The sequence below is a fragment of the Ambystoma mexicanum genome, chromosome 14 (assembly GCF_040938575.1).
Source record: "Ambystoma mexicanum isolate Mex_15411 chromosome 14, UKY_AmexF1_1, whole genome shotgun sequence".
Classification (NCBI taxonomy): Eukaryota; Metazoa; Chordata; class Amphibia; order Caudata; family Ambystomatidae; genus Ambystoma; species Ambystoma mexicanum.
The window spans coordinates 620,473,150-620,489,084 of record NC_090940.1 but is presented as its reverse complement, the minus strand read 5'-3'; the positions used below and the strand labels follow the sequence as shown (position 1 = coordinate 620,489,084).

General features: G+C 47.6%; 1 protein-coding gene across 1 annotated transcript in view; it reads right to left on the bottom strand.

The window, feature by feature from the left end:
* TMEM260 (transmembrane protein 260) overlaps positions 1-15,935 on the bottom strand; it is a 374,961-nt gene that overhangs the window by 309,496 nt on the left and 49,530 nt on the right. The window contains exons 2-3 of the mRNA XM_069638070.1: positions 13,462-13,493; positions 2,585-2,736 (exon numbers count right to left, since the gene is read on the bottom strand). Coding sequence (XP_069494171.1) covers positions 2,585-2,736; positions 13,462-13,493 — 184 coding nt within the window. The remainder of the gene's footprint in view (positions 1-2,584; positions 2,737-13,461; positions 13,494-15,935) is intronic.

Below are 15,935 nucleotides of genomic sequence, written 5' to 3'. Positions count from 1 at the left end.
TCTTTTGAAAACAGTACCCTGCACTGTCTGTTTGGCTAACACAGTATTCTCATCCCTCTAACGGGCAAAAGGGTGACTAGGTAAAAGGCAATGTTCCTGTCCCACCAAGAGCGCATTGGAGCCCCCCACCTTGGCTTTGTCATCTTTTAGGGTGTCTAAAGCATTCAATAACATGGCCATCCCCTTTTGCTGATGATCAGACTTGTCTCGGGAAGTCTTTCAATCGCAAGACGTTTTCTTTGCACCTTTCAATTTGGGTGGAGCCATGGTGATGCCAGAAGCAACAATGGGTGATTGGTTTTGGCAGCTGGCGTCCAGTTGGGCAGATGCCAGGTCCAGTTCCTTCAAAGTGCTCCATCTGTACGTGAATACAGTATCTGGGATCCAATCGGTGCGCAGAATCAGGTCTGCTGCAGGGTTTTATATGTGGCATAATAAGCTCGGGGTCAAGTCTTACACGAGACAGAGTCACGTTTGGAGGTTCTCTCTTACCTGCAGGCCCTCATTTAATTCTTAGACTTCAAAACTGGAACACAGTGCAGCTCCACCTGATTAATGTTTCCTTATTAAGGTCATTTACTCCCAAGTTTACAGAATAAAGTACCGACCCTTCCAATAAACGATACCATATGAATTATATGTACAGAAACAGAACTTTACAGCTGCCACCTCTTGAAGTTTACTGAAGCGCCAACTACAGAGGTGATCTTGTGGAAAACACTGGAGTGTATCGGGCAAAGACCCTATGTATCTGGTGTTTGCTCTCTCACCAACAGAAAAGGATTTCATCTTCTTGTACCGCTGTTGGGTGTTGCCTTCCACCAAGTCGAAACTGGCATCTCCCCACTGTAAATACGATTAAGCCATTGATTTAGTGGGTCGGGTGTAGGCTAGTTAATTGCCCAGCTTAGACCAGATGTCTTTATGGAGATATGCGGTCTGGGAAAGGGTGGTCCTACTCCTGGGTTAATTCATGACAAGATGTTGCTTTCTTATGGGACGCTGAGTCCTGGTAAGTGTTTAGTAGGATAGTCAAGCCTTTATTTCAGATGGTAGGAAACAACGTAGGGTGTCCAAGGTAATCGAATTTGGCCAATGGAGTCCTAGTGAGTATTGGCCTTCTGTATTTCCAGTCAAAAATATTGGCTGAGCAAGAAGTCTCTCCACTAAGAGAGCTCACCACAAAAACGTACCACTGCTTATTTACGATTTGTCACTCTTTTGTCTGTCGTGACGGTATTACCCAAATTGATCGTTTACAATTGTTCGAATTAACAATTGACCGAATTTAAAGGGTCACAATTGACCTTTTCACAATTGACCGCATATATATATATATCGGGTTTTGGGCGGGTTTGGGTTGAGTGGTGGGTGCGGGGTGTTTCCCCCCGCATATATGTTACAATTGACCTTCACAATTCGGTCAATTGTGAAAAGGTCAATTGTCATTCGAACAGTTGTAATACGAACAATTGTATACAACCGTTGTGACTTATGATCTGTTAGTCATCTGTCTGTCATACCAAACGCCTTTGATCTCTTACCAGACACAACTGTAAAACCAGGGTCCCTCTCTGTTTTTTATATTTGACTGTAACATGAATGTATTGCACTTCTCTGTATGTAACCACCAAGTTTCTGAAGCGCCCAGTTACCTCAGGGTTTGGTGCGCGATACAAATAATAAACAAATACGAACAAATACAAAGGCAGAGTTCGCTTTGAACCTTATTTTGTGGAGGGCATATCAGCAGTAGCTGTCTGGTGCTATGTGTTATGCTTTGGCTACCCTCTAGTTGTGTTTTGGCAGGGCATTGGATTACAAAACCAAACAGAGGATGGAAGAAACAAAAGAAAGAAAAAAGTAAATAAGAAAAAGGAAGGAAAAAGAAAGGAGCAGAAGAGAGCATGAGCCATAGTGTTATTTGGGAGCAGTGGCTGCAATCCTGCAGTATTTATTTATTTGTTGTTTTATAACGCGCTTAATATCGTAGCTGGGTTCAGTTTCTAAGCGCGGATCCGGGATCCAAACCTCTGTTGCTCAGCATGGTCTTGCTTCCAAGACCAGTGCGTTGCCCCTGTGCTATCCTCCGTTCAGTAGGGTACAAAGCTCACAGTTACGGCTAGAGATGCATAAAAGTGGGGCAGTGGAAGATGTGAGCAACAATGGATGAATGCTCAATCTTTAACAGAGCAAAAATCATTGCTGTCAGATATGCTATTTAATTCTTAATGCAATTTAAAGATCATTTTGGGTTGTTTTTTGATTGGATATCAAATTAATTTGAAAAGGTTTGTTTTTCATTCTGAAGAACAACATTTTTTACAAATGTGTGGGGTAAAGGACCGAGGGGCAACACCTAAGGAAGCGCATGCTGCATAGTAATAAGTTGCCAATTGGTCATCGAGTCTCGCGATTGAGAACACCAATTTACAATTAACAACAGAGACGAAGAAACAAGAGCCCTCCAGAACCACACATCAAGGCATACAAGCTATAGGTCAATACCTATGACTCCTAATTCCAACTCAACAGTAGCAATGGATTTCCTGCATATGTTCTTCAAGGATCGGCAGCAGTTTACCTGAATGTTGTATAGAAAAGCAGAGCCGCGGCCGTCGCTCCGAAGAGGCCACAGAGAAGGTTGACTCTGTACGCAATGGAACCAATTGGGATAAGGTCAATGGCAAGTCTGGAGAGCAGAGTGAACACGGGGTAACCAGGCGGGTGGGCAACCTGTGCACAAAAGAAACAATCTACTCAGATTTAAAGAGAATTGACTCCGGAAAGGATCTAAGCATTAGGATTGAAACGAATCAAAACTTCAACAAATATATTCCATACAGGATTTCAGTTGAAACATCTTGTAACTTTTAATCACCAAAAAAATAGAAACACGCTGTGGCCATGTATGGCTGTAAAATGGGATACAACATCTTTATACATTGTTTGGCAAGACTAAGGACGGAAAACATTACACTGGTGTGTTTTACGCTACCCGGGCGCTTTTTAACCCTCCTATGCAATTAACTGGGCCCAGCTGAAACTAGTTGGAGGCGAAGAAGGGTGGGTCAGATGAAGGGAAGGGGCTAATCGCCTAGGAGAACCGCCACATTTAACACATATCCTAAATACGATACAGGACTTGTTGGTACTTCCGAATGCTACAGGACCGACCCTGACGTGAGATGGGTTCTACGTAGTTGGCTACCTGATGAAAGGCTAGTGCCCAACAACTGTGGCTTGTTGGACGTTTCTATTCATGAAAACATAATGATTTGTATAGATGTTAACATTCTGGACACGCTGTTTTGAAGGTGACAGTGGATTTACATATCTTTTTTAGAAAAGTAGAGTTCCAAACAGACCTGAGGTCTTTTATGGCAAAGATCCTAACTACTGAGACGGCAGACTTCTGAAAGCAGCCAGAGAATTGGGAATATTGTCCCTCAACAATGTGAAGAAGGGTCTCTTTTTTTTTTTTGTGTTAACCACTTGGTTTTTACAAAAGTCAATCTTCCAACTTGGGACACCACTTTGTTCTCGTGTGCTGAGCCATTGTCGGACTTGAAGGCGCTTCATTCTAAGTTCGTTTGGAGGACACTTGCGATGGGAGTGTTGGCCCTTCTAAGGGCAACGTCCAGGAATTTAGCAATCATCCTGGACCATCTGGGGGAATCTCCAGCAATTAGACGATACCAGCGAGTTTCTTCATCCAGAGCGATTTCGTTGGATGTGAGTGGTGCCAAGTATTTTTGTCTTTCTGTTGCTAAGGCTGAGCATGACATGAGAAGATGGTAGATCGTTTCAACTTGAGTTGGATCTTCACATAGGCGACAGTGGGCGTCCGGGACATGTGCTCTTGAAGCTAGGATTTCCCTTGTATTGAGTAGATTCAGTCTTGCTCTCATAAAGGTCTTCCTCAGGTTCTTCTCTGGGAATCTTTCACAATATTTTAGAGGGATCCTCAGTCGATTGTGCGTAGGTGGCAGATGCTCTAGGGATTTGTATTGCAGGATCCTCTCACTAGTGTTGATCCAATCCTGATCTTCTAGTTTCTTTTTTACTCTCCCAGGGTTATTTAGGAGCGTTTCACTCGAACAGGCCACTTCTTCCAGTTTTTCGTGTATTTTTTTTCCCAATCAAGTAGTGGTTTGCAGGTGCCTTTAGTAATTTCAATTTCCATGAGTTGGAAAATCGGCAGTGAACCGGGGGACAAAATTTTTCTGTAAAGTTGTACTGCGCTTTGAGTTACCACTGAGGCTATAGACGGAAGGCCTAGGTCCTGTCGAATGGCTGGCATAGGTGCAGATTTCGGTAGCGCCAAGATTGACTTCCAGAGGTAGCCTTCAAGCTTGGTCCAAATTTCCGATGGCAGGGAGAGGTTTGCCGCCATTCCATAGGTTAGTGCTGGTATAACCTTTGATTTATAAAACTGAAGAGCTGGAGACCACGAAAATTTTCCAAATTTCGCATCCACAGCACGAGTTTGAGCTGTGAGACTGTGGATTTTTTCCCACAGCGAATTCAGAAGAGAGTTGTCTTTCAGAGTATTGTCAATCATGACACCAAGGTATTTGAATTCTTTCACTGATTCAATTTTAGTTTTATTCAGATACCATGAATGTGCGGTCTTTAATTCCTTAGTGGTTTTGCAGAAAGAGATGATTTTGGTTTTCTTTGAGTTGATCTTTAGGTTATTAAGATCCATGTAAGCTGATGGGTTGGTAATCTGTCTTTGGAGTCCGATGGCCGTTTGATCCAGCAGGATCAAATCGTCCGCATACCATAGCCTAGATATTTTCACTTCTCCCAGTTTTGGAGGGAAGGCTCGGACCTGGTCTTCTGTTTCTTGGAAGTCGCCAATAAAAGCGATAAAGAGTGCTGGAGCCAGCGGGCAGCCTTGCTTGACACCTCTTTCTGTGGTAATCTTATCGGATAAAGTTCCCAGTTGGCATAGTCGCACTCTGAGTGATGTTTTCTTGTGCAGGGCCTTCATTGGGCCAAGAATTGACATTGGGCAATTCCACTTTTCTAGTTTCGACCATAATTTACCACGGTCCACTGTATCGAAGGCCTGCGACAGATCAATCATGGCCATATGGACTCCAGGGGCGCCACCTTTCACTCTTGCCTTGATGGTATTCAGGATCAGGATGTTTATCGCTGTTCCCGCTCCTTTTTGGAAGCCTGTCTGGAAAATATCAAGGGCCGGAGATTTCCTGGCCTACTCTTTGAAGTGGTTGAGTGTGAGTGAGGCAAATATTTTCCCAATAATGTCCAGTAAGACTATAGGTCTCTCTACCTGCACTTTAAACTCCCTGTGCAGAGGAGCTGGTTAACAGTTTACCATGGTGGAAGCAGCACTAGGAGATCATAACGATGCAAGACTCCATCTTGAAAAATTGACAAATTATGACCGACAACGTCGGAGGGCATTTCTTCACCAACCCCAGTGCTGGAAGAAAACTGAATGGTTGAACTATCCAAAGACACAGATCTCAAGACAAAAGACAAGCACAATAATCTAAATGAACTGGACCACTTAAAGTGATATCAAATAACAGCGACATGGTGGAAATTATCAGTAGAGACGGCTCATGGAGGGGTAATGATCATTGACTGTTTCATAGAGGATCACCAGTTGAGACACATACATGATTTACTTTGGGCCTCATCACAAGTACGGAAGTAATACGGCACAATTTCCGTCGAGCGGAAATGGCGTGACCGCCGGGTCATGCTGCAGTATTACCACCGCATCACAACCTGGTGTGAACAGGCATCCGACTCTGGCAGTAACGCAATTAGTGCCTGGCAGAAACTGCACCGAAATAAGGGCTACTGCAGACATTTCGGCACTAATAGAGCTGCCACCGCTGTTAGCGCCTGCGGAAATTGTGTCATCGCTGTAATGGAAAGCATTGCAGTAGCCATTTTGAAAAACACAATCCATCAAATATCTCCACTTCCTGCTGCCATCCGGTCCAGGAAAAAAGCCAGAATGTCTCAGGAGAGGATCAGAGGCAAGGTGGCAGTAAATCGTCTGCGGAAAACAAAATTTAGTGAGGGGGGTGCCGGTGGTCCTCACAGATGAGGTCATTGCCCACTGCGATGAACTATATGGCAGTCAGCAGCGTAAGATCAGCGTTTACCCCCCGCAGTTGCGCGATTTGAATGACACAAAGCGTAGTAAGTAAGATTGTTGTTCTGTCCTCCTCTATCCCCTTCCTTGTCTTGTCTCACCTAGAAACAATTTATGTACAGGCAAGTTATAAATGACTTATATCATATCAAGACAAAAGGACAGCCATCTAGCCTGCCATCAGCCAGAAGGTAACAGCAGTGGCAAGTGTACCCCGTGACAGAGAGGACTGCATCAATCGGGGAACGACCTGAAGCTCAGGGTGCAGGGACTGATGTCACAACACTGCCAGGAGTACCTGGCAACTGGAGGAGGCACTGTGGAGCCACTGGTCCTCAATGCCTGGAATGAAAAGTGCAGCACCTGTAATTGCTCTGCATTATCTTGCTTCCAAGACAAGCACGTTGCCCCTGAGCTATCCTCCCGGCCCTGCACATAGGGGCACGCGGAGGTTTACAGGAAGAGTCACAGAAGTGGCAAAGTGGTGTTCAGTGCTGTAGGAGATTGCCCATTGCAGAGCTTTCAGCGCACGCATGGGAGAGAGACGAGAGCAAGTTTACTGTTGTTAAAATGGTGCTGCAAGTCTTTTCAGAGGAATGGGACTATGGTGCAGAGAATCATCTAGGTCTTAAGAAAGAAATGGGGATGTTCAAAATTAAACATTTAGTCCATTGGTGAAAATCAGGCTACTGGTGCCAACTCAGTACAAAATTAGGAGATTGGTGCAGAAGGCAGCTGGCTTTAACACCTCTTCAGTGATTCATAGAAGGATGGGTTCTTCATCACGATTGAAAGAACATTATGCTGGCGCCAATATATACCTGAATCGGGGCAGCTATAAGGAACAGGTGAGAATGATAGGATTTGATATTCTATTTGCATCGCGTTCCTGCACAAGTGTTCCAGGGCGCGGCGAGGCAAGGGAGGACAAAACAACAATTTTACTAGGCCCAGTGACATTGAGAACGCGCAAGTGCAGGGGAAGGAGAAGGATTTCCAGAAAGTAAACCAGACATCTGTTCAGAAAGGTGTAGGAAATTAGGGACAATCATATGTCCTTCAATTCTGGATGCTAAAGTACGCAATCCAGAATAGCCAATATGAAATTGGATATGGAAATTGGGAGGGAGTAGTCCGTAGAGCAGTGGAGCCAAGCGCGTGACCGAATGCGTGATCTAAGGCGTACCTTACTAGTGACCCACTCATAGGCAGCACCGTATACATCGCCGAGCTGCTGCCGGATGCCCAGGCTGCCCATCAATTAAATGTATTACTGCATTTAGACCTCTCATGCCAGAGAGGGTAGAGGGAATGGGTATGCTGGAAGGGCCGCAGACCATCCTGGATCGTGTCTGGATCCTGCGAGTGGCCCACAAGCGGGGACACTCGAACCCCACAGATGTGCGAGTGTGGTGGTACTCCTATCTAAAAAGCATATAGTGCTGAAGTGGCATGCAAAAGTTCACCGCCATTTCTGGGTGGGTACGCAACTTTGTGGCCTGCAACGATGCGGAAGAAACACGGACTCCTGATTAGCGCCTAAAAGATACGGGTGGACGAGTTTTGAATGCGCCCTGGAACGAGCAAGGACTTTGACTACTCAGGGTATATGCTACATGGAATATAAATCGAAGCAATGATGCGCCCAAGACGCTCAGAATGAAAATTAAATATAATTTTAGCTTGCTCTGGATGAAATGCATGAATTTGTTTCGCGCATTAATTATATGCTAATTCAGCCCAGGGAGGGGGGCTACATAACACTCATCATAGCAGGGTAAAAGCAGTAGCAGCGTAAAGTTACATACTCGGCATAAGAGAAATGCACTCGCCCCATGGTGATGGGTAACACAATATTCACCAGTGCCTTCTTTAAAATGGTACATTTCACCATAAGCACACTTCATGTTTGGTGTAATGCTGCCACCCAGGGGCCAGCCATGGATAGTGATTTTTTTATTTCTCATCTACTGCAAACAAATATTCTTTGCAGTAAGCTATCCAATAAAGGTTTCAAACATCCCCATGCTCGAGTACCAGGCAAATGGGGGAGTTTGGGAGGTATAGTTTCGTTTATGTACCCGAATGTATCAAGGTTCAATGTGCAATGTGTAAATGCATTTCCCAGCTGTGCCCACCCTGTAACTAAGCTCCCAGCAAGTAACAGCGCTTCGATGCCCAAGGGCTGTTTGAGCGCTATACAAATGTAATAAATAAATAAATACATTTATCTAAAGCATTCTTTCAACGAGTGGTCTTTCCTCTCCTTTCTGATCTGGGGTGTGCCAAGATGAGCTCATTCCAGAATGCTGAGGCATCCATCGAGAAGGCTCGTCTTCTGGCGTTTGTGTGCCATTTCTGGGCCGAGGTCTTGCCTGGCCTTGCTCCGGAGAGTTCAGAGAGGCAAAGAGTGTCTGCTTTTCTTCCTTCTCGAGGCCTGCCATGTTAATGATGCGAGGAGACTTTACTGGGGCAAGCGTATAGGGCGAGCCTGCGCAGGGTGTCAAGGGTGGGCCTAAGCTTTAGATCCGGCCTGCTGCTGCACTGAAACACTCTCCAAGGATGGCAAAGGTGGCGTCTATTTGAGGTCTCAAGCAGTTGTCTTAACAACTGATTCAGGGAGAGGATTGACTTGATATGAACGTTTTAATGCTCTTTGAACATACATTCCAAGTCAATGAGGAAGCTGAGATGTTTGAAACAGAATCCAAAGGGATGGGGAGGCGCCACAGTCCAAAGGGATGGGGAGGCGCCACAGTCCAAAGGGATGGGGAGGCGCCACAGTCCAAGGGATGGGGAGGCGCCACAGAAGGCCTTTTGCAAACAGGCAGAACACGACCTGAGAGTTTTAGACTTCACCTTTGAGGAGAACCACTCTCTTGGGAGGGGTAACGTCGGGAAGACGGAGGACATCCAGGTTTGGATGCTGGAAAGAGGCTGATAACTATTGGATGTTGCTGGCCGGCAGCATTTTGCTCGCTGGCGCGCTCTCCTTGCACTGGTGAGTGAACACTCCCCGATTCTCCAGGACATGACTAAGGGGTTGCCGGAGGAGAATTCACCAGTTATGAACTTATGTGATGGAGGAGGGTTTGGGAGTGGGGGTGGGGAGGCATTGTACAACCAGAGCCCTGTTCAGGAAATGTGCCACTGCACTTGGAAACTTTTATGGAGCTCTTTTCATTCGTGGCGACACGGACAGTTTCTGAGGAGGGCTGCACCCTTTGCCCATCGATATGTGCTCAGTGAAGGCAATACAGGGGTTGCAGTCTGAGAAAATAAAGCAGGGTGCAGAGAGCACAGGTCTAAGCATTGGTCATTCCCTGGAGAGACCTCAGAAGTTCACCTTTCTTTTAAGCTAGGCCGCCTTAAGCCGCTCACAAGATGACCGGAAGGAATGAAAGGTAGTAGATTACAAAAGCATGACTTTGAGCAAGTTAAGATATCTAAACATTTGTGAGGCAGCTCAACGCATGTTCCTGGAGGAGTTCTTCCGACTGGGTCACGCACTGGTCGGCAGACTGGGCGTCTAGGCATTGGGCTTCCGGTCAGGCATCACGGTGCCACTGGAAAGCAGACTGGGCGTCTAGGCATTGGGCTTCCGGTCAGGCATCACGGTGCCACTGGAAAGCAGACTGGGCGTCTAGGCACTGGGCTTCCGGTCAGGCATCACGGTGCCACTGGAAAGCAGACTGGGCTTCTAGGCACTGGGCTTCCGGTCAGGCATCACGGTGCCACTGGAAAGCAGACTGGGCTTCTAAGCACTGGGCTTCCGGTCAGGCATCACGGTGCCACTGGAAAGCAGACTGGGCGTCTAGGCACTGGGCTTCCGGTCAGGCATCACGGTGCCACTGGAAAGCAGACTGGGCGTCTAGGCATTGGGCTTCCGGTCAGGCATCACGGTGCCACTGGAAAGCAGACTGGGCGTCTAGGCATTGGGCTTCCGGTCAGGCATCACGGTGCCACTGGAAAGCAGACTGGGCGTCTAGGCACTGGGCTTCCGGTCAGGCATCACGGTGCCACTGGAAAGCAGACTGGGCTTCTAGGCACTGGGCTTCCGGTCAGGCATCACGGTGCCACTGGAAAGCAGACTGGGCTTCTAAGCACTGGGCTTCCGGTCAGGCATCACGGTGCCACTGGAAAGCAGACTGGGCGTCTAGGCACTGGGCTTCCGGTCAGGCATCACGGTGCCACTGGAAAGCAGACTGGGCGTCTAGGCATTGGGCTTCCGGTCAGGCATCACGGTGCCACTGGAAAGCAGACTGGGCGTCTAGGCACTGGGCTTCCGGTCAGGCATCACGGTGCCACTGGAAAGCAGACTGGGCGTCTAAGCACTGGGCTTCCGGTCAGGCATCACGGTGCCACTGGAAAGCAGACTGGGCGTCTATGCACTGGGCTTCCGGTCAGGCATCACGGTGCCACTGGAAAGCAGACTGGGCTTCTAGGCACTGGGCTTCCGGTCAGGCATCACGGTGCCACTGGATCGCAGACTGGGCGTCTAGGCACTGGGCTTCCGGTCAGGCATCACGGTGCCACTGGATCGCAGACTGGGCTGCTATGCATCGGGCTTCCGGTCAGGCATCACACAGTGTCTCTGGAAAGCAGACTGGGCTGCTATGCATCGGGCTTCCGGTCAGGCATCACACAGTGTCTCTGGAAAGCAGACTGGGCTGCTATGCACTGCGCTTCCGGTTAGGCATCACAGTGCCACTGGAAAGCAGACTGGGCTGCTATGCCCAGAGTGTCACTGGAAAGCAGAAGGCGTGGGGTTGGGTGGCAGGGAGTGAGATCACAGTCATCCTGGAGACTTTTGAATAAGGAGGTATGACCACTCGCTAATCTCTACCTAACCCTGAACAAGATTCTTCGGCACGGCAATGCTCCTGTCTGGCAAAGGAGGCTGGTCCCCCATACAGCACACATTCCGAAGGCAGAGGACCGAAAACTGCACACGTCAGAAAGGGTCTTCCTTTGTTCTGGGTGTCCTACTGCACTGCGTGACCGATGCCCACTTCTTGACTACGGGCAAAGTGTTTAGGGAGTTCTGGTACATCAGAAATCCCTCTCAACTACCTAGGACAAAGGCTGCCCCAATGTGTGTGAAAAACAGCATTGGCCCCTCCCTTCCATTTCAGGCTCCAAGAAATAAGAGATCAGTTGTGGGGGACGCGCCATGTTTTCCCGTAGCAAGGATCCACTGGGCCAAGAAGTAGAGAATTAGCCCTAGGCTTGCAAAACTGAGAAACGGTCAAGCACAAAAAGCTGTTTGGCTTTCCAGATGCATCATCAAACACAGGGTTCAAAATTGAGGGGCGCTGGGAGCTAGTTCGCTCCTGCTTGTAGTCTAGTGAGCCTGGTTAGCTTGACACCAACGGCTACCAGGAGCTACTTTCATCTGCTAGGGTCAACTGGTGCTTTCCAAATATGTAAAGGTGACATTTGAGAATGTTAATAAAGAAGAATTAGAACACATCTAATGGACATTTAAACACAATAGTTCATACAAAATGGACAAAATGTTAAAGGAGCATCTCTGGCAGCTCCTGGTTCCCACGCGGTTGCTCCTGTCTACAGGGTGATGCCCGACACCCAGGAGCTGGCTTTAGCTCCTCCTCATCGAATCACAATTTCAAACCCTGCAAACATCACATCGTGCTTCTGTAGAATCATTTCGGCAAGCTCCAATCAAATCAGAAGGATTCGACCAATCCAAAATTGGCAGACATTTTAAATGCAAATATTCAGCAGATACGAGACCAAAATGCACTGGGACGAGTGGCTTTTAAACAGGGCCAGTAGAGTTGAAGTCACTTTTGACGACTCAACCAAACCGTTAAACCTTTATATAGGCCACGATAATCTAACCATCATTCTGCGTGCTGGCAGGATTAAAAAGAATTGTGCACCGTGTTTGTAACCAAAACACATCTTTACATTCTGGCTACACAACAGGGAGCTGCCGAGGACAAATGATGCGAAAGATCAGGTTAAAAACTATAAAGCAAACACACTCACTAATTCCCAATTTTCCTGGACCACCTGCCCCCTAGGAAGAAGGGGACGACACACACACACACACAAGGAGGCATGCCTTTGAGCCGCTTCAGGAATCAACCACACAAGCCACCGGCGAGTAAGGAACGGTGTGCTGTGTACATGTGGAGAATGCAGGCGACAAGTGACACGTTATACCTGACTAGTAGCCATAACCAAACAGTACGAAAGAAACACTGACACAGGCTCCCGGCATCATGGGGTGGCGGGAAACAGTTACACGGGCTGAACGCGAGGCAGGCGAGGAGGTACAGATACGCGCAGGGCCAGTGCAAGCCTTGTGCTATTGGTCGCATCTTTTTCATGAGTTGATGCAAGTTCTCAACGGCTGTGATTGAAGACAACCGACAAATAGCACTAGCGCGTCCTACCCAACACCAATTATTATTAGGAGGGTATTTATTGAGTGCGGACATAGCTTCCGGAAGCAACAGAGCGCTTTACAATCATAGGGGGGAGAACATGGTGAAGGAGGGAGGGGAAAACAGGGTGCAGGGAGCTAACAACTGGGGAGGGCGGGCAATTTGGCAGCAAAGCATCTACAAGCAATCAGGGGAGGAAACCGTGGGGAGCAGATCACCCAGTCTCCAGTAGGGTGGAGGGCGTGTGGACCAAGGTGTTCGGGAGGAACCATTCCTTGAAAGTGTAAAAGCGAGGGGGCGAGTCTGATGTTGACAGGGAGGAGTTGCCAGAGTCTTGAGGCACACACAGAGGACGCCCGTCTTCCGGTTCTATGCTTCCAGCACCTGCAGCGTTCAAGCTTGCCCGTGTCCTTACTCCTGGTGGATGGCTTAAAGTGTGAACAAGCAGTTGCCCGGTCTCGATCAGCAAATGTCACTTTTAAGGCCGCGATAGATTTCCTTGGTTCGCTCCGGCGATGGCGGGACCACACGGCCATCGGATTACTAACAATACCACAGTCCTAAAGTCTTTGCTTAAGGGATCATGGCCATTAGTAACATTGATTAAATATTACAACTTATTAGGCGGACTGAACCAATTCTTTTTTTTCCCCCTCCCAAGCTTATAAAAAAAATGTGTGTTGATAATAAGCCATTTACAGTATGTACAGCAAAGTCGTCGCTTCATAATGCCATTTAATTGGATTTAAAACTTGAAGTAAATTGCCGCCCGGTCTACTCGCTGTGTAAGTTGGAGGCTTGAAGACGCATGAATGTACTGTGCTGGGCGCTTAATTCCGCCTCCTTAATTCCTAAAACTGCTAATGAGCGCTCCGAGGAAACAATGAAAGGGATACTTACTCCGAGCTCACACGAGGCCGTGATCAGCTCCCCTGCGGAAAAAGGGATACAAAAGCAATAATTACTATCAGCAAACGACACTCCTCCACGTCCCCCAAACCTGGCGGCTCGCATTAATGCGACGGCATGAAATGTGCAAAGATCGTTTGCCCGCTCCCTCGGCTCTTGCGCGGCTTTGCTGCACAAGCAAAGGCATGCATGTGTTTGGGTGCATGTCACTATTCATTGCAAAGCATTGCTTATCCCAAACCTATTTCCCATCCGAAATGTGATTTTCTTCTCCACCATCAGCTACTGTGCCGTCTCTTTGGATTATCACACATCTGGCTGTACACCCTCCCTGGGATACATATGGGTCCTGGAGTGAGAACATATTATGGCAAGTCCCACCGCCTTGGGCCACAGTTCCCTATAGCTCGGGGGCAAGGCGACACGCAGCACCACAGGTTCGATCCCCGGGTCCGCGCCTAGAAACCTCTGGGTATTAAGCGCGTTATAAATAAGCAATTACAAACTTCTTTGTGGGAGGGTGGAGGGGGTGGCAACATGCATGCTATATGATAAGATATTTATAACGCGCTTAATACCCAGAGGTTTCTAAGAGGGCCTCTTCCAAGGCGAGCGCGTTGCTGCTGAGCTATCCTCCCGAGTATCAATTTCAGTAGTGGTCGAGTGTTTTTCATTGGAATTTTTAAAGACAAGTTTGACAGTATGGCATTTTATTTGGTAGTAGGAAAGAATTGAAAAGGTATCAATATAAACGTTTATACACTTGCATAAGCACACAGTCATTACAAACGAGAAATAAGAAACTTTTAAAAATACAATTTAACTGGATAAATAAGGCTTTTAATCATGAACTGATGTGTAAATGTGGATTGTGCGTTTACAAACTCGCTGGACAGATGTGATGTCATCTGTAGCATTGTTTCATTACAAAAGTTGCTCTCACCACAGATTTGTAAGAAGTCATACCTTTTGGTTGGATTGTGCTCCTCGGAGGTGTGAATTTATAATTGAAAACACAAACCACAAGTACCAGAATGCCTAGGGAAACGCAGATGTATGGACAGGCTATGAACCCCTGACATGGAGCTGGTCGAGAGCTCCGATTACTAAATTAATGCTGCCACAAAACACAACACAATTAAAGCAAAACAATGCAAATTAGGTTCCCAATCGGATTTCGGTAAACCACCAGCAAAGGTAGGCCTCGCAACACGCGTAACACGCCCCTCCTGTTCCGACTGGACACGTATGCATTGTTACTGTTAAGAATAAAGCCTGCCACGCGCCCCCCTGGAGGGGGGAACAATATTTGCCCGACGCCCTGAGAGCTCAAGTTATTACTCTTAGGACACCGACTGCCTGACCCTTGGGGCGAGACCATTAACCTTAGGTTGCACACAGAGCTCTGCAGCAGGCGCACGAACCCAGGCAGCTATTTTTTACCAGATCGCCCCATCCTCCGACTCGCACCTGCCACAGCCATGCACGGTCTGTAGTATCTAGCTTAGTGGGTTAATGCTCGCGCTGCTCTTATCTGCCCTGTTTGTTTGTTGTCGTTTCTTCTTTGCATGCTGCGACTTCGGAGCTGTGAATTCCCCATTGTCAATGCAAGACTACAAGTGCCAGAAAGCAAAGGAAATAAATACGACTGGACAAACACCTCCTGATTGGGACTGGGTGTGTTGGCGGGTGCACGAGGATGTGGCCAGGCACGACCCCATTAAAAAAACAGAGGGTACGCAAAAATAATATAAAAATCAAAGAAAATGCCGAGAAACCCACTGAATGGAAACCATGGGATCAGTACTGCAAGTTACACTGCTGCCACTGCTGCTCCGTCCCCTCTCGCAGAGCCTTTCACGCGGGTCTCCCGTGCTAGCCTTCCCTTGTCAACATGAGGCGTGCTTCCAAAACACGAGAGGATTACACAGTACGCACAGAAAGGCTGTAACTGCCAGGAATCCACACAGGTCTTCAGCTCGAAGGAACATAGGCCGACAAGGTCTTGGGAGGATAGCTCAGGGGCAACGCGCTCGTCTTGGTAGCAAGATGACGTGGTGCATCACAGGTTCGATCCCTGGGTCCTCCCTTAGAAACCTCTGGGTATTAAGCGCGTTATAAATAACGCATTACCTTACAATACCTAAATCTCACCCGACATGGCCGGACAATCCCAAGGAGTAATGGAAAGACATGGCACTCTGAGTGGCACCGCAGCCAACCAATAGAAGAAGCACAACATAGGCCGTGTGGGCTTCTAACACATGTGCAGGCAAGGAATGAGAGCAGAGCAGCGCACCCTATCCCCACCCCACCCTATAGACAGACTTTACAACGTTCCCGATGAATTGGCAAAATTAGCGGCAACTCTGACATGCGCATTGTGGATTTTTATTTTATGTATAACAATTTGAAAATGCATATTGTGCTCTTCTTTGGGTCCAGCAGTGGTTATAACTTTTGGA